Below are 20650 nucleotides of genomic sequence, written 5' to 3'. Positions count from 1 at the left end.
CAACCAAGTTTTTTTTCCAAATAATATTTTCAGAGCGGGTCCCGAAAGAGCTCCCTGCAGGCTTCATGGACCGGTTCTCATGCAGCAGTTGTCTGATAAGTTTATTTGTACATTTTCCACTGCTGACGTCCACTCCACTTATATAAAGTGTGGGTCAGTTCTGCTAATATTAAATAATTGCACATGCCTTCTCATTAGCATTAATAAACCTGTGGGAATGGCTTTTATCACAGAGTAATATGCTTTACATTTAATAGGAAAAGACCATTTATTCATAACATCTTCATACCAAAGTAACTGAGCTTTATCCACCAGCTCTGTGCATAAAGAGATTCCCGCTGACTGTAATATAAGCATTATTCCACAGGATTACTTTATGTATATAACATCATTTCCAAGCCTTAAGAGCCTGTTGATACAAATTAGACAACATCACAGGCAATTTACTAACAGATTAATCACACCTAACAAAACACATAGCCCTCCAACCTCCTTAAATATATTATACGGTATGAAAACCCAAACTGAGTCTGATTTGAGTAAACCGTTTCTAAGCCAGTTTACTTTAAATGTATAATTTAAATCCAAAAGCTCAAATCCAGCTTGACTTCTCGTCCTTTCTTACATGATGATGTTTGTTCCTCCAAACAAATGTAAGAAATAAATCATGTAGATAATGCTGGATAAACAAATCCTTCTGCTTTGGTTTATATCATACTCAGATCAGCTGCTTTTCTTTAATTTAGGGGCAAGTTTTGTCTTTGGTGACCATCACACCTAAATATCTGATCTTAGTTTTAACATTTGACTCATAAAGGCACGATATTTCACATTTATTTAGTTTTATTCCATCTGAATCCAGAAGCATCAGAGAATGACTGTACTAACTGAAATGTGGCAGATAATTGTTCTTTATCTTTCAAAAATAAGACTATCATCTGCGAGTCTGGACTGTAGAGAAACCCTTCCTGGGTGACGCTCAGGAGCACGTGGGCCGCTGACGCCGCGTGCGTCGTGACGCCGGATGGGCGGGGCCTCTGACGTCAGCGCGTGATATCGTTCCGCGGGCGGGAGTTCGGCGCGGCCTTTTCCTCGCGACAGCGGCTGATGAGAAGAAGAAGAAGCAGCGGCGCACCGCGGGAACTGCTCGTCTTCGGTATTAGGCGTGGACGCGACTCTGACTCGACTCTCCCGACCCCCGTCTCCCGTCAGGATGGAGCTGATCACAATCCTCGAGAAAACCGTGTCTCCAGGTCAGTTCCGCGCGCCTGCGCTTCCTCACGCGTGGGATCCGGAGCGCGTTAGCGGGCGGCTAGTGCCGCGCAGGCCCCGCGACGCGCCTCGCACGCTGCGCGAACAGCTGCACAAACACACAAACATAGCGTTTAACGCTTCGGACTGTCGACGCGAGCCGCCAACGCGCGCATCAGGCGTCAAAGCGGCGTCGCGTTCGAAAGCGAGCGTCTGCCGGCCTGCGCGGCGACAAGCCCCTGACGCGCTCAGATAATGTGATTAACTTATGCGCCTGCTTCTGATAACATAAAGCTCTTCGCCTGGCGTCCGCGCGTGTTCTCGGCGCGTGGGGTTTGTCAGCTCGAGCTGCCGAAGTTGTTAGCGGGTTAGCATGCTAGTCAGGAAGTGGCTAGGCGTTAGCATGGCTAGCGCTCAGTCATCCCGTGCGCTCTGCTTCAGAAAGTTTCAGAGTTGAGGGTTGCGCTCGGTTACGGGGCTGTCTTTGGCGCTTTGACGCGCGGGGGTTTCGCGAGAAGCGGCGCGATGATCGCCGGGCTCCCGAGGCGCGCGAGTCTGCGGGCCGCGTTTGGCGGGAGTCTGTCGCTCCTCAGAAATGTTCGTTCATTCATGGCTGTGATTGATTTTCAGATCGGAATGAGCTGGAGGCGGCGCAGAAGTTTCTGGAGCAGGCCGCCATCGAGAACCTGGTGAGCAAACCACTCCACACTCCTCAGTCTGCTGTGACTCTGACCTTTAACCTCGACACTCCCAGACTCCTCTGTCCAGTCTGTATCTGCACAGGCCTGGCTCTAATATAAAGCTTTTAGTGCCGGCCAGGCCCGCTTCTACAGGGTGCTAACACTCTCAAACGAAATCGAAAGCACCCTCAGTTAAAGCTGTTTATGGCATTTCACTGCAGATTTGGCAAACTGTCCAGGTTTTGTGAGATGGCGATGAACCAGGATGAGTGACAGCTTTTTAGTGATTATGAACTGAGCCTCTCTGCGCCCTAGCAACAGTCGCCACGTATATGTAGTTGAAAGGACCCTCACTAATTTAGCTGTGGTGCAAAAAGCTCTTTATAATCACTAAAAACTCATTCATCTTAGTTCATGGCGATCTCTCAAAGTTAGGCTATAATCAGTGTAGTCCTCTACGCTGCCCCGTGAACCTCTTACGGTTATAATGAGGTGATTTGTGCTGAACACAACGCCTGAATAAAAACTGTTAGTTTGAACGCCGAGTGGATTCTAGTATAAATGCCTCTGATTGGCTGTTGTTCAAGAAATCAACAGATATGTCTGTGATTGGCTACGTCGCTCAACGCTGCAAAAACATGTTGAAATAGAAATCAATCTCCAGAGCGCAAACCTGGATAGTTTGCCAAATCTGCGCTGAAATGCCAGTAGTGCAGCTTTACCTGAGGGTGCTGTGGATCTGCATCGACCTCGCCGTCCTTCACTGCGCTGGACGAGGCTCGGCCGGCTGCGCTGAGACGCATCTGAATGCTGGCCAAGCGCTTTCACTCCGTTTGCATGCCGCACCTATTTCTAGTTTTGCGGAGGTGAATGTCACCAGACGTTATCGCAGCAGATCTGCGGTGACTCCATTAAATCCGCTGTCTGTCTTGGTTTCAGCCGACGTTCCTGGTGGAGCTGTCCAAGGTGTTGGCTAACCCCGGGAACACGCAGGTGGCGCGAGTCGCCGCTGGTCTGCAGGTCAAGAACTCACTGACCTCCAAGGATCCGGATGTGAAGACGCAGCACCAGCAGAGATGGCTGGCCATCGACGCCAGCGCCCGCCGAGAGATCAAAAACTACGTAAGCGCACCCTTCTGTCCGTGTGTGGGCCCAGGTCTGTTTGTGGTGTGGCGAGGTTCATCTGGTAGGTGATTCCTAAAGAGCACCGTATAGAGAGACGTGCGCGGCGACCTCTGACCTCAGACCAGCATCAGGGCTGCTGCGCCGTTCACAGATCACAGCCAGCGATTTCTCTAAAACACGTTCATGCCGTATATCTAGTCTAGAGTGAAATGCACAGGGTTTCTGACAGTTTAAAAGTGTAGTTTCATTTAGAAACACATAAACATAAACATTTAATAGTTAAATATTAAACATATAAAAATTGGTAAATATGCAAATACTAATATTTCAATATAATGTAACTGTTTATAGTAAAGCAAGAATGCAGAGCTTGTTTGAGCCGAGCGTGTTATGAGCTGTTTTGTTTTAATCAGACTCAAGTCACTTTAGTAAATGACAACAAGAATTTATTTTACTGTCAAACAATTAATCACGTTCCAAAATAAGTTTTTGTTTACATAATGTGTATGGTGTAGATTTATGTATATATAAATACTCATACATGCATGCGTGCGTGTGTGTGTGTGTATATATATATATATATATTTTTTTTTTGTTTTAAAGATTTTTATAATATGAATTTAAATATATACATGTAAATTTTCAAAATATATAGTGTGTATTTGTATATACATAATTACACACATATATGCATGCATGCAACTTATTTTGGATGCGATTAATTGTTTGACAGCACTAATTTTCTCCAGTTATGTATTGAGAATGAATTAAAACTGTTAAGACTTTACAGGTTACTGTGATTGAACTGATTACTTGCACCTGTCAGTGAAATTAGGATCATAAATATGTTGGCACAGTGAATCCTCATATTAATGTAGAATCAACATAAGAGCAGCATACATTGAGTAATCAAAGCCTGTATCACCAGTACAGCAGACAACTGTTCAATTTAGTTTTTTAAATTGCAAATTTTATGCTCAATTTGTAGCTTTCAACATTATATTTGAAAGCCATACTTTTTAACTGTATTTTTAACTTTAATTCAGTGCATTATCATGAATGTCACTGGCTTTATTAACATGGTCAGTTGCATCAGCTGTGTAGGTTACAACCTAGTTTTGACACACAGGGGCATTAACTCACAACTTGCACACTAAATACTTTGGCGTTGCACCATTAAACCATTAATAGAAACATAGCTCTACATATAAACTAAATATGTACACAGTAATGGTAGGAATAAAATAGCAAGTTGATTGAAAAACTAATTTATCTGACAGCCTTCAGTCCTTTAGACACGTTCACTTTTACTCTCGTTTATGCTTGAAGTGTAAGAACATTGTGAGTTTACTTTGTTAGTGGCTTATCAACACACACCCAGTCTAAAAACCATCAAATAATAATGCCACCTTCTGTGATGGGTTTTTATTGATCGGTTTAAATGTCATTTACATATATAGTATGCCTGTACCATTTAATAAAAGTATTGCATTTCACAGGAAGCTTATTTTTACTGTTGGTTATGCGAGACAAAAGTTAGAGTCGAGGATAAACTGAAATCCACTGTGTATCGACACAACTTCTGCGGGTGAATTTGACTGCTGCTGTTTGATCGCTGGATGTAAACCTTGTATTTGACTAAGAATGACTTTACAGAGCGCTTATGACTGCATCTGCCTTAACAAGGGTGCAACTGAATAAAGCACAGAGTTACAAAGTAGCTAGTAGTTATTAAACCTTCCAGTGTAAGAACGTACGACCGGCTGGTGTGACCGGACCGCGGTGATCTTTGTCTCTGTCATTACTCTAAAAGGGTCATTATTGAAATAACAGCAGGCAGTCATGTGTTTCCAGCAGCATGGGCTCTAACCCAAGCACTGGATTTGCTGAGTGTGTAGCGCTCATTAGGATGAGTGTTTCCAGCAGGGGTTTGGTGATGAGTTGTGTTCTGTGCAGGTGCTGCAGACTCTGGGAACAGAGACCTATCGGCCCAGCTCGGCCTCTCAGTGTGTGGCTGGCATCGCCTGCGCCGAGATCCCCGTCAATCAGTGGCCCGAGCTCATCCCTCAGCTGGTGGCCAACGTCACGGACCCCAGCAGCACAGAGCACATGAAGGAGTCCACGCTGGAGGCCATCGGATACATCTGCCAGGACATCGTGAGTCCCGCCCAGCACTCACTCGCTGCCCTGTGTTTCCTAGCGTCTGTTTGATTGACCTTGCGAACGCTTTGACAGGACCCCGAGCACCTCCAGGACAACGCCAACCAGATCCTGACGGCCATCATCCAGGGCATGAGGAAGGAGGAGCCCAGCAACAACGTCAAGCTCGCCGCCACCAACGCACTCCTCAACTCGCTGGAGTTCACCAAAGCCAACTTTGATAAGGAGGTACTGCGGCCGCCTCTCTCACGATTACAGGGGCCTGTGCGCTCCAGCCCTTAACTCTGATGCTCTTTCTCTCTGCAGACGGAGAGACACTTCATCATGCAGGTCGTGTGTGAAGCCACGCAGTGTCCAGACACCAGGGTGCGTCTCGTTCCCACACACATGTCTGTCAGATGTTGATCGGACTCGTAACGAGTGTGTCCTTCTGTCCTGCTGTAGGTGAGAGTGGCTGCGTTACAGAACCTGGTGAAGATCATGTCCTTGTATTACCAGTACATGGAGACGTACATGGGCCCGGCGCTGTTCGCTGTAAGTTCTCTGACGAGCGTCAGTAATGACTGCTTGCACTGTTCTCTATACCAGTGGTTTTCAATCCAAAGCGGCCCTATTTTTTTTTTTTTCTTTTTAAAAAGAGAAGAGCTCCAGAAGTTTGCTCTGTTCCAAAATCAAATCTGTCGGTGCTTGTGAAATTAGTGAGGGTGCTTGCCTTCATGCACATCTATTCTGACATGACATATATTTTGTCCAGTCCATAGTTATGATTATCACAATGTCATTGCAATTTCGAGAGAATATGCGGATGTCACTTCCGAAAGTTTGTTGCAAGTATGCCACATTGGTCCTCTTAATGAAAAACGAAACTTTTATTCAAATTCTGAATGGAGAATATGCTATACAGCAAAGAAAAAGCACACAATGTGTGCTTCCTTAAAAAGCTGTCACTCATTTCAGTTTATCGCGATCTCTAATTCCGCTATAATCAATGAATCTGTCGACACGGCACAATTAATCTCTTATTTACATCACCTACACTTTGTTCATTATAATCGGAGGATTCGCGTCGGGAGCTTCCAGAACTCTGAACAAGAACACTGGCGTTCTGAGCGGTGAGTGGATTCTGACTAGTGTTGTCAAAAGTACCGACCGCAATACCATTCGGTACTGACATTTTAAAAACGTACACTTCCCGCTAAGATTTGAGCACTGTTGGTACATCTGTGATTGGCTTCAATGGACAATGAAGCGCTCGGTGAAGAGCGTGAAGCGATGATCATTGAAGCCTATCACAGACCAATCAGCGTTGTTTAAAACAACAGCACTCAAATCTTAGCGGGAAATGGACGTTTTTAAAATTTCAGTACGAGAGTCCGAGAGCTCACTCCTGAAACTGAGATGAATGGTGCTGCGTTGGACTGAAATATTATCCAGATGTTTTATAGGGATAGTTCACCCAAAAATGAAAACTGTCATTTATTTATCCTCAAAGTAGCCAAAATATCCAAAAGACGACATTTTAAAGAATCGAGTGAGAACACTATGGAAGTCAGTATGGATCAGCAACCCATATTCTTAAAGATATCACCTTTTGTCTTCAACAGAAGGGAGAAAAAAACCTCATACAGGTAGGGCTGGGTGATATGGCCAAAAAAATGATCACGATTATAAATTATCACTTTTTTTTTTGTATGTGAATATCAATCATCACGATAAATGTAAACTTTTTTTTTATTTCAAGTTTAAAGGCAGATTTTTGCTCAAAAGTGAAAGATACACTGCACGGCTCAAATGAGAAGCGCTCTTTCGTTCCGCTTTTGGTGCATTAACATTATACTGAACACTTACCAAACTCTTGTTATTGTTTTATTGAAGGAATTGTTCTATCACAATTATCGTTATGGATTTATCTCCCAGCCCTTCTTACAGGTTTAGAACAGCTTGAGGGGGAGTAAATGCCAGTTTTTATTTCTGGGCGGACTATGGCTTTAATCTGAAGTTGACGCTGGGTTGCGTCTTTAACACACGTGATGTATGGGTCCTGGGGTCAGTCGCATGCCCTGTGTTAAGACTGTCTTAAGAACGAGTTTGACCAACTAGCAGCTGCCAAGGGGTCTTACTTTTCCAATACAAATAAGACCAGTCTACCTTTTCATAACTGAATTTGAAAAGCTATGACCAGTCTTGAAGAAGAAAAAGATGAACTTTTTAAGACTAGTCTAAACGGTGTATCTGTCACGGTGGATGGATGGATGTCAGTGATGTGCTCTCACCTGCTGCTCTGTGTTCAGATCACAATAGAGGCCATGAAGAGTGACATCGATGAAGTGGCCTTACAGGGGATCGAGTTCTGGTCCAACGTCTGCGACGAGGAGATGGATCTGGCCATCGAAGCCACTGAGGTGATGCTGACCTCATGTCCTCTGCAGTCTGCTGCTCTGCAGACGCTCTCGTTCCTGATCCGTGTTTGTCTGTCCACAGGCCTCTGAACAGGGCCGTCCTCCAGAGCACACCAGCAAGTTTTACGCTAAAGGAGCTCTGCAGTACCTGGTGCCCATCCTCACACAGACGCTCACCAAACAGGTAAAGCTGGTCTGCTGTTTCTAAAGCTCATTTCCAGCATGTCGTGTGTGCACTAGCTGAGGGATTCAACACACTGAAGCAAAATGAAGTGATCAGTGACAGTCAGTGTCATTACGCTTCTCACGCTGAAGAACCAAGACCTCGAGTCTCTCTCGTTCCACCCCACACACGATAACCTTAGAACCTGGTCTTAAGTTAAAACAATGTGACTACAAAAGCAGTAGTGGTAGTTATTTATGAGTGACAAATCAAAAATATGGCAGAGCCAGCAAATCACCCAACACAAGTAGAAATTGGTCTTTAGGTGCATTAATCAGTAGGGTTGTTCCAATTCCGACACTAGTGTCAGAATCATAATATATTTATAATGCTTGACTGACTGATGTTAAGAGTGTACTTTTAGATATTTAAAAAGATGTGCCATTTTCCAAACATATTATATTTTGTTTACTTGCCAGACTGTCTATCTATCCATCTATGGTGAAGCACACCATAAAATAACTGTATCAATTCATACAGGGCTAGTAGTACATACAGCTGTGTAACCAGATACACACCCAGGTATCAGATCAGTATCGGCCGATATTCTGAGCCTAGGTATCGGTATCGTGAAGGTAAAAAGGGTATCGGAACATCTCTATTGATCAGCTCAGTCACTGTGTTCTCAATATATCATGTTCATGAGTGCTTTATGGCTGATAGAAAATTGCTTCATATTTCAAGTTTTCACTAACATTTGATAAATCTATGAGCTGACGTTTCTTTTATTTACAGTACCTGACACTGCTTTTAATATTTGGCCTCGAGGGCCATGTTCAGACTGCAGGCAAAAGTGTTTTTTTTTGTTTTTTTCATTCATAACTGTGTGAACAGCACAAACCACATGCAATCAGTTTTGTTAGATTCTGATTTGTGCCATACGCGTTACTAAGTTAGATTGGGTTGAGATCCTGTGTTTCTGCTTTCTGAGACCTGAGCCTCACATTTGTGTCGACCAGCAGCTTTTATCAACACAAACCCAGTCTAAAAAGTTTTTGATTGTTACCTAGTTTCTAATAGTCATTTACCATAGAATCCCTGTACCATTTCATGATAAAGTATTATATTTCACTGGAAACCTGCATTTACTGGTAGTTATGCGAAGATTAATATTGATCTCGGTTTAATCTTTCCAAACTAGTTGTTTGTCTGTAAGTCCCTGCTGTTGTAGCAGTCTGTCTGAAGGAGAGTTTGCTGTGTGCAGGATGAGAATGACGACGATGATGATTGGAACCCGTGCAAGGCTGCGGGCGTGTGTCTGATGCTCCTGGCCACGTGCTGCGAGGACGATGTGGTGCCGCATGTGCTGCCCTTCATCAAAGAGCACATCAAGCACCCGGACTGGCGCTACCGCGACGCCTCCGTCATGGCCTTCGGCTCCATCCTGGAGGGCCCTGAGCTCAACCAGCTCAAGCCGCTGGTCATCCAGGTAAGGGCCGGCTGCTGGGCGTGTGTGTGTGTGTGTGTGTGTGTGTGTGTGTGTGTGTGTGTGTGCAGCTCTGTGTGTGACCTTGAGTGTGTCGCCGCAGGCCATGCCCACCCTCATTGAGCTGATGAAGGACCCCAGCGTGGTGGTGAGGGACACCACGGCCTGGACGCTAGGACGCATCTGCGATCTGCTGCCCGAGGCCGCCATCAATGAGGTGTATCTGGCCCCTCTCCTGCAGTGCCTGATCGAGGGCCTGGGGGCCGAACCCCGCGTGGCCTCCAACGTCTGCTGGGTATGACACCGCCTTTCTCTCTGGCTGCGTTTACACTGGCACACAATATCGGATCTTTCGCTCCCATCTGACACGGATCGGATTTTGTTGCACACGTGTAAATACAAACCCGCACGAAGATTTTTTGTTTTTTAGTTTTTTTACGCATCCGATCTGAGCCACTTCCAAATGTGGATTTTAATCAGATACACATCCGATATCTGGACATCCGACCTACGTCTAAACGCACACATTTGATTCTCCACAGAACTCCCAATGCGAGGCCGACATGTTTGCTCAAAGATTTTTAATGGCGTTTTAATGCCGGCGTGCTGTATGCGCTCGCATTTTATTGAGATGGAAACTTTGGGTAAGACACTGCACATTCAGGAGCTGGTTTTCAACCCCTGCCCCGTGAATTTTGACAATACAACAGCTACAAGCTTCATTATTTCTCAGCAATAAGGTGATGACTTTGCGGTGTTTGTAATTAAACCGCTTGTTTGCAATGCTTCACAATCACTCGTTTGGTGCATGCATTCGTTCTCTCTCTCTCTCTCTCATTAATTCATTTGAATTCATTTCAATAAATCTTTTTCACTAAAGAATTCTACCTCTAACGAGCTGTAAGTAAAATAGTCTAACAAATTAAAATTACCGTTATTTTCCGGTCTTTATCCATTCAGTCGGATGATTTGCAGCACAAAATCCATGACAGCCGTTTTCCATGCTGGCAAATAATAATGGCCATTCGACAAGAATTATATGAATAATTTTAATGGCACGGACATTTAAAACCCGAGGGTCAACCATGTGCATAGTAAAGCGATCACTGCAGACAATCCTTTTGGGTGGGAATTCATGTAAACACAGATATCGTATACCAGTCGTGTCTAAAGCGAATGTAAACAGGCGGGTCAAAAGATCGCATCTGTGCATTAAGACTTGCAGTGTAAACGCAGCCTCTGAGTCTCCTGCACATTACTGCTTTCATGAAGAGAAGATGTGCTTGATAAGTGTTTAGAGGTTTGTTGGAGTAGTTGAAGCTGGTTGGCTCTGAATATAATGGCAGTTAAAGATGCCAAACATTCTCTGCAAGTACTTCAGTATTGGTACAGTATACATGATTGGTTGTGCTTACACTGGTGACCTTGCCTCAGCCATATGCACATTCAAATGCTTAGTTTTGCAATGTAAGTGCATAGTAGTCAAACACTTGATATAGTGTGTGTTCGGTTTGAGGCAGCCAACCCCTCGGACTCGTAGCATGGTGTAATGGGATCGATCAGTTATGCTCACAGATGCTGTTTTCAGGCTTTCTCCAGTTTGGCTGAAGCGGCGTACGAGGCCACAGATGCTGCTGACGATCAGGAAGAGCCCAGCACATACTGCCTGTCCTCCTCCTTCGAGCTCATTGTCCAGAAACTGCTGGAGACCACAGACAGGTAAACCACGATGGGAGTCAAACAGCCACCTACTTAAAGGGATAGTGCACCCAAAAATGAAAATTGTCATTAATTACTCATCCTCATGTCGTTCCAAACCTGTGAGACCTTCGTTCATCTTCGGAACACAAATTAAGATTTTTTTTTTATGAAATCTGAGAGCTCTCTGACCCTCCATAGACAGCAACGCAACTGTAATGTTCCCAGGCACAGAAACATAGCAAGGACATCAGTAATTTCCTTGTGCAAAAAAAGTATTCTTGTAGCTTTGTAAAACTGAAGGTGAGTCACTGATGTCACATGGACTACTTTTACCTATTTTAATGTCTAGATTAAAAAGGATTGATCTTCCAGTGTGTACCCTGTTTAAGCTTTAGTCCCGGATGACAGCCGTAGGCTAGGGCCGGTGAAGGTGAGGCCGTGATGCTGCTCCAGTGTGCTGACTCTCTTCTTTGCTGTTAGGCCAGACGGGCATCAGAATAACCTGCGGAGTGCAGCGTACGAGGCTCTGATGGAGATCGTGAAGAACAGCGCGAAGGACTGTTACCCCGCGGTGCAGAAGACCACACTGGTTATCATGGAGCGACTGCAGCAGGTCCTGCAGATGGAGGTGAAGAGACTGGGAATGGTGTTCTGTGGGACCGGGTGCTGATGTGCACTTCACCTAGGGCTGCGCGATAAATCGAAATGAAATCGCAGTCACGATTGGGCAAAAGCTGCGATTGTCATGCGTATCTTTCAGTGAAAGTTCTGTGATCAGTAGTAAGTCTCCATCTGAAGAAACCTAGGCAATCCGTATAGTGCTAGCTGAATAAACAGATTTAACTGCTTTCATTGATTCAACGTGACTAATAAACACAACTAGGGAAAGTCGTGGCCTACTGTTTAGAGAGTCGGACTCGTAATCCAAAGGTTGCGAGTTCGAGTCTCGGGCCGGCAGGGATTGTAGGTGGCTTTGTTCTCTTCACCCTCAGTACCACGACTGAGGTGTCCATGAGCCAGGCACCGAACCCCCAACTGCTCCCCGGGCGCCGCCACACTGCTCCGGGTGTGTGTTCACTGCTGTGCGTGTGCACTTTGGATGGGATAAATGCGGAGCACTAATTCAGAGTATGGGTTACCATACTTGGCCACATGTCACGTCACTTTCACTACGAAAATATGGTTTATCTGAGTTCGTTGTCTTATAATTTTCATTATAATAAAGTATATTTATAATGCAATGCCTTTATCACTGCTTAGAATACGATGAAATATGTTGCGTGCCTTATTCTGTGTAAGAAACCACATCTCACTGAAGGATTTATTTCAAACACTCAGCTGATGTTATGAAGTGAGTTTGTAGTAAAACCGTGTTATTAAATGTGGTATTTTCACATGCTTTCAGACGGAGCAGCATTTACTACAGAGCCGTAGTTTACTGACAAGCTACGCAAACAGCTGTCATTATCGTGAACGATTTCTTCGATTTCAAAACCACGCAATTACATCGGTCTGCGATTTATGAACGCGGTTTTGCGTAGCTTGTCAGTGAACTACGGCTCTGTAGTAAATGCTGCTCCGTCTGAAAGCAGGTGATGGAGATTTACTACTGATCACAGAACCGGCTTTACTGACGAGATGCACGACTATCGCATTCGATTAATCCTGCAGCCCTAATTTCACTGACTGAACTGAAAATCATAATTGACCATTTTGAATGTGGAGTCATTGTTTCATATGAACAAAAGCAAAGCTGATCTAACTCTTATCTAAATTATATAATGGTTAGTGAAGTTATTCCTGCAATTCTTTGAATTCAGTAATCTGTATTGGCTCGTTAAAATTGAGAAATCGGTGCTGATGACAGCCCTGTGGGTCAGGTTGAGACTCTTGTCTCTTTCAGAAGGAATTGAGCCGTGTGAGAGTATGAGGCTTGTTTTGTTGGCTGTAACTGAACTCGTTTGTCTCTTGTCCAGTCTCACATCCAGAGCACCTCAGACAGGATCCAGTTCAACGACCTGCAGTCCCTGCTGTGTGCCACCCTACAGGTGTGTGTGTGTGTGTGTGTGTGTGTGTGTGAGAGAGGGTGAGTGTGTGTATGAGAGAGCCTGTGCCTGAGTGAGTGAGTGTGTGTGTGTGTGTGTGAGAGAGGGTGAGTGTGTGTGTGAGAGAGCCTGTGCCTGAGTGAGTGAGTGTGTGTGTGTGTGTGTGTGCACGCTCGCTGGCTGATCTCTGTCCCGTCCTCTCAGAACGTGCTGAGGAAGGTGCAGCATCAGGACGCGCTGCAGATCTCTGATGTGGTGATGGCGTCTCTGCTGCGCATGTTCCAGAGCACCGCCGGCTCCGGAGGCGTTCAGGAGGACGCGCTCATGGCCGTCAGCACTCTGGTGGAAGGTGAGGGGCTTCAGCATGCTGCGGTCTTCTCTCTCTCTGGCACATTGCTGCTGTGAACATCACTTCAAGGGCCTAACATCTGGCTGTGGTGGACAGAACTAGCTAGCTGTCAGTCAGAGTCAAACTGAACCGGTTTCTGCTGCAAACATGAGTTGTTTGGGGCCACTGGGAAACTCTTTGTTCTCATCTAAACTAGGGCTGGCCGTAGGGTTGGGTATCAACCGGTTCCATTTTAGAACCGGTTCCAAATTTCCAAGAACCGGGTATTCGATGAGACCTGTGCATTTTAGATTCTGCTTAACAATTCCTGTGTTCACATTTTAATGTGATTTTAAAACGATTTAAGTGCAGGAACAGAAAGAACTTGTGTCCTGTTTGCATCGGTCTCGGTGCTGGTTCCTGGTTTGTGTCCGTTCTCCATCCGTTCCGTGTATTTCCACTGCAGTAAAGGTTGTTCCAGGCCGGAACTGACTCCTTTCATATTTATCAACAAGAATGCAGAAAACTACATCAGTATATCATCATAAACACAGCCATTTTTGTCTTAAGTGTATGTAAACGGATCGGAGAGAAAACACGTGCACAGTATTTTTAGATCTGCGTGCGTTCGGTGTTAAAGAGACAGCAGCCTAATAAACACACTGCCTGTCATTAATGTTACTCAAAGAACAAAAGAAAATCATTCACTGATCTTGACTAATCTATAAATAAATATATTTAACTTTAAACTATTTTATGAAAAAACTATGCATTTTAAACTTTTAATTACAGTTTTTGTACCTAAAAGTTCAGTTGTATTTAGGCTATTGCTAATTGATTTATTTGTTCCTATTTTATTACTGACTGTTTAATTGTCTTTAATACTTGATGTATATTAATCTAGTTGTTTTTGCTGTAGTGTTTTTTTTTTTTTTTTTTTTTTTTTATATATAAAGCATAGGCAAAATTCCTCTTGCAGTGTTCTGTAGGCTGCTGATTTTTGCTCATGTTCTTCAGCTGCAACGGAATGCTTTGTAAAAAGACAGAATAAATGTTTGACTTTATTTTTTTTATTGGTTTCTTATTGGAATCGAAACTAGGAATCATTCAGCAGAATCAATCAAATTCAAATGATACCCAGCCCTAGCTGGGAGATAAATCTAACTATAATTATCGCAATATAATTTTAAAATGACACGAGGAGTTGGATAAATGTTCACTAATTTTGCTAAGCTAAGCAGCGCCGTGAGGTCCAGTGTGAAGCGATTGAATTCAGTGAACAACACTAATGACTGTACGAATGTACGCTCCTATGGAAGACCAATGATTCATTAAAAAAAAAAAAACTCGGTCAGAATAAACTCACCATTTAAAATTAGATGGCTACAACTTTTACAGATGTTACCAATTTTGATTTATAAATGAGAATTTTCATCTGCATCCTAACTCTAAGCTATTTCTATCAAATGTGCGTTTCTAAGAGACAAATTAATATTAAGATTATCAGGCAACACAAACGTGTTTCTTGATTTGAAACATCACTGATTAGAACATGCTGAATTTTTTTTCTGTTAAGATTTATTTTAAGGAAATTTAAGTCTGGTTTCACTTTGGAGCAAAAATCTGAATTTAAACGTAAAAAAAATATTTGACATTTATTGTAATAATTACCGATGTCAGCTGATATAATTATTATTATTTATTTTTTTTGGCCATATCAGCCAGCCTTGAGCTAAATGAAAGCTCTAGTCATCTAATCGGTCATCAGTTCTACAGGACGTGTGGGAGTCATTCGGGCTTTTCCATTTGAATAAGGGTTTTTATTTTTATGTTGCACATGATTGAAAGCAATGATTTTGCAAATTTTAAACATTAGTTTTGTGTAATTTTGTTCTGCACATTATAGCACTAACATATTGGTGTAAAATCTAATTTGTGACTGGTACAAAGAGCCTCAGTTACGTGAGAACGCATAAACGTATATAAAAATAAAATGGCTTATTCATGGTTTAAAAAAAAAAGGCTATTTATAAGTGTAACTGGAAGGGTAGAATGGAAGTAGAGAGTACTTCTGTGTCCCATTGCATATGTCCATTAGTGCACTCACACCATCACTAGTCTGATTTTACAGCTAAATTTAAAGTCTGTCAGATTTGAGTCTCTCTGGCCATGATATGTGAGGAGTAATTAAGAATCTGGGAGTTGACGAGCATCTTTCAGTGTCTTAACAGTATTTCTTAAAGCCATTTACTGAATGATTGACATCAACTTTTTCCTTCCCTCTCCAGTTTTGGGCAGTGATTTCTTGAAATACATGGAAGCCTTCAAGCCTTTCCTGGTTATCGGACTGAAGAATTACGCTGAGTACCAGGTAATGCTGGGGTGAAGCTGGCGTTTGTTGATGATTGTTCCTCCTGCTGCTCTGAGCTCAGGCAGCTCGGGATTTTATATCATCATAGAGAATCAGAGTCTACTTCACCCGGTGTGTGCCGACCCCACGGTCACATGTGGCCACACTGGACATTGCGGGACTCTACAGCTCATAAACTTCTCTAAAAACAAGTGTGGCTTGATTGTGAATTAACCCTGAACTTATTCCAAATGGAGCGTGATTACCCGTGATTTAAGTTGTGCTCTCAGCGCCGATCAGACTGATCTGTGTGTGTGTGTGTGTGTGCGCGCAGGTGTGTCTGGCTGCGGTGGGGCTGGTGTGTGATCTGTGCCGAGCGCTGATGGCCAACATCTTGCCTTACTGTGATGAAATCATGCAGCTGCTGCTGGAAAACTTGGGCGTAAGTCTCCGTCTTTTGTGTGTGCACTGCTCGTTTAAATTCTTTGATTCACAAGCTGTCCTGGCTGCTAGTTTGTAACTATTAAGGTCATTGCGCACTGAGTCCGAAGATTTCGTATGCGTTTTCATATTCGTCATCCTAAAAATAATCACGCACAGAAACCTTGCACACTGAGTCCAATGCGTATTAAGCAGTTGCGAAAAAATTCGCAAAACAGTACTAAATGGAGTCTTCAAGCAGCGAGGGTGATTTTTGTTGTTCTCACTTCTTAAAAAGAGAAAAAGGAAATATTGGGTCCATCCAATCCTGAGATATAGAGAGGAAGGAGAGTTCCCCTCCTTAAGGAGCAGCGGGATTATCACAGCGATTCAAAGATTACTTCAGGATGTCAAGACTGACTCATGCGTTTTTGCTTAAAGGTGAAGACCCTACTCAATGTGTGTTTTGCAAGATTCCCCTTTCTGTCAAACATGTTTTATTGGACTGTCCAGCTTTTAATGTATGTAGAAAACTCTTTTATGACGTGAGCTCGCTTAGTTTAGTATAAAAGTATAATGCCAGGAAAAAGTTTTAGAATTTTTATCATGTTGATGTAAAAAAAAATCTTATTTGGCTAGTTTTTGACATGAAAATAGCCAAAGATGCTGACATGGCATTAAATAAAAATATACTACTACTTCAGGATGTCAGTGGCTCAGTTTGATGCTCGCGAAACCACCAATATCTGTGAACTCTGTGTGCAAGGATCACAGCGCTTAGTGCTGCATGACGAAGTGGATCAACTTGACAATCGCCATTCTGGATTTTGGCGTGCTTGTATGGTGGCTCTGGATTGTCAAAACGCCTATTAAAATGTTTGCTACGGATGTGGAAAATGTAGAAAATAGAATCCGATCCAAATTTCATGACGGATGAAAGTTTCAGAGGCAGTGTGTAAACTCGATTGACACAACGTGAGGTTGTATTTATTTTTCAACGTGCGAAAATTTCTGACCCTGTGTGCAATGACCTTTAGCCTTGTTGGTTGAGTTACGACGGGTCAGATTTTACTGAGAGTTGTGTGGGTTAAAAGAATGAGACCTAAATAAGAATGGTGAATTCACAATGACCCCAAAACAACACAGAAGTTTGTTCTTTTAATTGTATTTGTGTGTAATATAATATTCTGTGGCACAATAGCACCCCTAATTAGGAGGTCAAATAATGTAAAATATGCACAGATGAGTCATTTTAATAATCACCTGTATCATTCAATAAGAAAACAAATGTGAGCAAGTGTTACGTTTTTTTTCTCAAAAGGTTATTTTTCTGGATCGGTTTCCTTTTATCTCTTTCTCCCTCTGTAAATACAGCAGTGTAACTGTATGCAGATTTTTATATTTTAATGGTTATATAATTTTTGAATGCATGTCTTTGCAGAACGAGAACGTGCACAGGTCTGTGAAACCCCAGATCCTGTCTGTGTTTGGTGATATTGCTCTTGCCATTGGTGGTGAATTCAAGAAGTACCTGGACATTGTGCTGGACACTCTACAGCAGGCCTCGCAGGCACAGGTGGACAAGGTGAGTGACACCGCCGTTCCCCAGACGGACCGCACACACCCATCATGCACCAGATCAGGTCTGTGCATCACTCGTTCTGACTGCAGAGACACGCACCTGCTCATGTTCACTGGGTGTGAAAATGACTAGTCAGTTTAGTTGAGGGATACATACAGTGCCCTCCAAAAGTATTGGAGCAGTGAAGACAATTGCTCTGTTGGCTGTGGAGTCAAGACATTTGCAAATATGATGTACGTGTTGAAACGGCTAATAATAAAATGTGACATTCTTTAGTTTTGTCTCATATTCATCTTTTCATGTTTTACCAAATAAAAAGAACAGCACTTTTAGAGTTCATCTCACTCATTGATGTGAGCATAAGTATTGGGACAGTTGAACATAAGGCAGATATAAAAGATTAAAAGCTATTGTTTAGTTGCAGATCTCTTGCGCTCAATCCCAGCAGTGAGTCTGTGACCCATAGACATCACCAGACTCTTGCTCTCATGCTTTCAGATACTTTCCCAGCCTTTAATGAAGCCAGTTCCAACTGTTGCTTGTTTTGGGGAGTTTCTGCCTTTACTCTCCTCTTCAGCCGCTGAAGTTCATGTTCAATCGGATGTAAATCTGGACATTGACTCGGGCAATCTAAGACTTTCCATTTCTCTGCTCTTATAAACTCCTCGACTGAACTGGCAGGTGTTTTGGGTCATTGTCCTGATGCAATATGAAGCACTTCCCAATGAATCTGGTGGCATTTTCTTGAATATTGGTAGGCAAGATGAGTTTGTACCCTTCCAAATTCATTCTGCTGCTGTCATCATACATTAAGTGATCAGTAAAGTTGAGAGGTCTGCTCCAGAGACAGCCATGACACCACCTCCACCATGCTTTACAGACGAGGCCGTGTGCTTGGGATCATTGCAGTTCTGTTTTTGAACCTTCGATAAAGGTTCATCTGTGTCTCATCGGTCCATAAACACAGTTCCAAAACTCTTCTGGCTCAGCTTTGTGCTTTGTTGCAAACTCTAATCTTGCCTTTCTATTTCTGGAGCTGGTCAGAGGTTTGTATCTTGCTGCGTAGCTTCTGTAATTCTGTGTCAGAGTCTCCTGAGGACAGTAGATCGTCAGAGCATCACTCAGCTTTCTGGAGGTTACAGAACTTAGACACGTCTTTTAGGGTTCATTTTCACAGCTTTTATGATTTGTCTGTCATCAGCTGCTGTTGTTTTCTCAGCCGATCAGGTAGTTGTTGGTTGCTGGCGTCGCTGGTGGTTTCCAAACTCTTGATTTCTTCATGCTCTGTTTTTGCTGGAGCTATAATTGACTTCCTCTTTTCTTTTAGCATCCAAATTGCTTGCTTTTCTCTCAAAGTCAGCTCCCTCGTCTTCATCCTGGTTTGTGTGCGTCATCATCGAATGCAAGATTCAGAATGCAGAAGTAATGGATATAACTGATACGACACGTTCCCTGCTTTTAATATCTGAAGAATTAATGCAACGGGACACAGCTGATCACTTAGAAAGACCCGTGAGGCAGCTGTCCCAATACTTCTGCTCACATCAGATCGAGGGATGAACTCTAAGTGCTGCACTTCTTAGCTGTTAAAACATCTGTGTTGAATCACCCAATAATAAAATGTGACATTCTGTAGTTCTCATATTCATCTTTTAATCATATTTGTAAATGTTTTGACTCCTCGGCCAACAGAGCAATTTTGTCTTTACTGTTCCAATACTTTTGGAGGGCACTGTATATATATGTGTCAGAAGCAGGGCTCTATGCTTACTTTTCTTTTTAGGAGTGCTTGTGCTCCTAATTAAAATTTAGGAGCACCTTCTAATCAATAATTAAAAATTCTGATAAATTAACCTTCCCATTTATTAAGTGTATATGGTCTTTAATTTATCAAATTAAAAAATATATATTTATAAGCTTTTTAACATTTCTAATTAAAACAGAATAAAAAGTAGAATAAGAATAAATTACCAATCAAATGAAATCAGTATTTAAGAAATAAATTGCACAGAAGAACACAAGTAGCTTGTATGTGTATCTTCAGATGTTTAATGAGGCTCAGAGGCGGCATGAGTGCAATTAAATTCATGTTGAGGTTAATGTTTTAAATATAACATTTTGAATATAGAATAGGGATGGGCGATATCTTATCGTTTGCGATATACCGATAAAAATTTGTCTCTTCGCGATAATAACGATAAGTCTAGTTGATGACGTAGTTTTGTGTGCGACCGATTCACTGTTCCCGTGCGGAGTGAAAACAAGCATGGCGGAAGGCGGACGTGAGGCTGAGGAGGAACTTGTTGTTAAGCAAGGAGCTACCTCCACAATTTGGAACTGGTTTGGTTATAGAAAATCAGATGCGGAGTAGAGGCTGACATTTTTTCGGGAATCCCATGGGTCACGGGAATCCCGCGGGATGGGAAACAAAATCGCTACGAATCACGTGATTGGGACGGTACAGGAAAAAATGTCAGCGGGAGTGGGCGGGACTGGGAATAGTAATGATACCCAACTTTATACACAAATATACCTTTTATATAAATAAACTATAAACTGTATATTTTAATTCTGAACTAGTTGCCCTGTCTCGCTCTCCTCCTGTTTGCTTGGGTGTGGCTGGTTAAGTGAATGACGCAGTCCGTGACGGACAGATCGTTAACGGCTGGTCTATGTGGTAATACACACTATCATTCATCGACCTCAAATATGGCTTTTCATCTGAAAGATGTATGTAGTAGCAACTTTACATGGCCGCTCAATATGATGTTAACCTAGAGAAATGTGCGCTACTGAAGTGTTTGTGTGGAGAGTGAGAGCTGAATAGCGGCTCGCTGCAGGACAGGCGCCGGTGCGCTCACTTGCTCTTAAAATATCCGTAATTTTTGGTCATACAGATAAAAGTAGCCTAATACATCTTTCAAATCTGTAAAGACTACGTTTATTTGTGTACACTCAGA

The 20650-nt window shown here is 42.9% G+C and overlaps 1 protein-coding gene and 1 non-coding gene across 2 annotated transcripts in view; both read left to right on the top strand.

Moving 5' to 3' along the window:
* The first annotated feature begins 976 nt into the window (after positions 1 to 976).
* kpnb1 (karyopherin (importin) beta 1) overlaps positions 977 to 20650 on the top strand; it is a 30245-nt gene continuing 10571 nt past the window's right edge. The window contains exons 1-18 of the mRNA XM_058754413.1: positions 977 to 1253; positions 1882 to 1940; positions 2871 to 3053; positions 5013 to 5213; positions 5292 to 5444; positions 5523 to 5582; positions 5661 to 5750; positions 7508 to 7618; positions 7698 to 7799; positions 9043 to 9267; positions 9368 to 9559; positions 10853 to 10983; positions 11446 to 11593; positions 12942 to 13013; positions 13215 to 13359; positions 15627 to 15709; positions 16023 to 16130; positions 17550 to 17693. Of these exons, the coding sequence (XP_058610396.1) occupies positions 1214 to 1253; positions 1882 to 1940; positions 2871 to 3053; positions 5013 to 5213; positions 5292 to 5444; positions 5523 to 5582; positions 5661 to 5750; positions 7508 to 7618; positions 7698 to 7799; positions 9043 to 9267; positions 9368 to 9559; positions 10853 to 10983; positions 11446 to 11593; positions 12942 to 13013; positions 13215 to 13359; positions 15627 to 15709; positions 16023 to 16130; positions 17550 to 17693 (2247 nt within the window). The 5' untranslated portion in view covers positions 977 to 1213. The remainder of the gene's footprint in view (positions 1254 to 1881; positions 1941 to 2870; positions 3054 to 5012; positions 5214 to 5291; positions 5445 to 5522; positions 5583 to 5660; positions 5751 to 7507; positions 7619 to 7697; positions 7800 to 9042; positions 9268 to 9367; positions 9560 to 10852; positions 10984 to 11445; positions 11594 to 12941; positions 13014 to 13214; positions 13360 to 15626; positions 15710 to 16022; positions 16131 to 17549; positions 17694 to 20650) is intronic.
* On the top strand, positions 15738 to 15879 carry LOC131526490 (small nucleolar RNA SNORA79). The gene has a single exon (XR_009267478.1). It is a non-coding gene; the product is annotated as a small nucleolar RNA SNORA79 (small nucleolar RNA).

Source organism: Onychostoma macrolepis, chromosome 19, assembly GCF_012432095.1.
Source record: "Onychostoma macrolepis isolate SWU-2019 chromosome 19, ASM1243209v1, whole genome shotgun sequence".
Taxonomy (NCBI): domain Eukaryota; kingdom Metazoa; phylum Chordata; class Actinopteri; order Cypriniformes; family Cyprinidae; genus Onychostoma; species Onychostoma macrolepis.
Note: the sequence above shows the minus strand (reverse complement) of the source record. Positions and strands in the feature narration are given on the sequence as shown.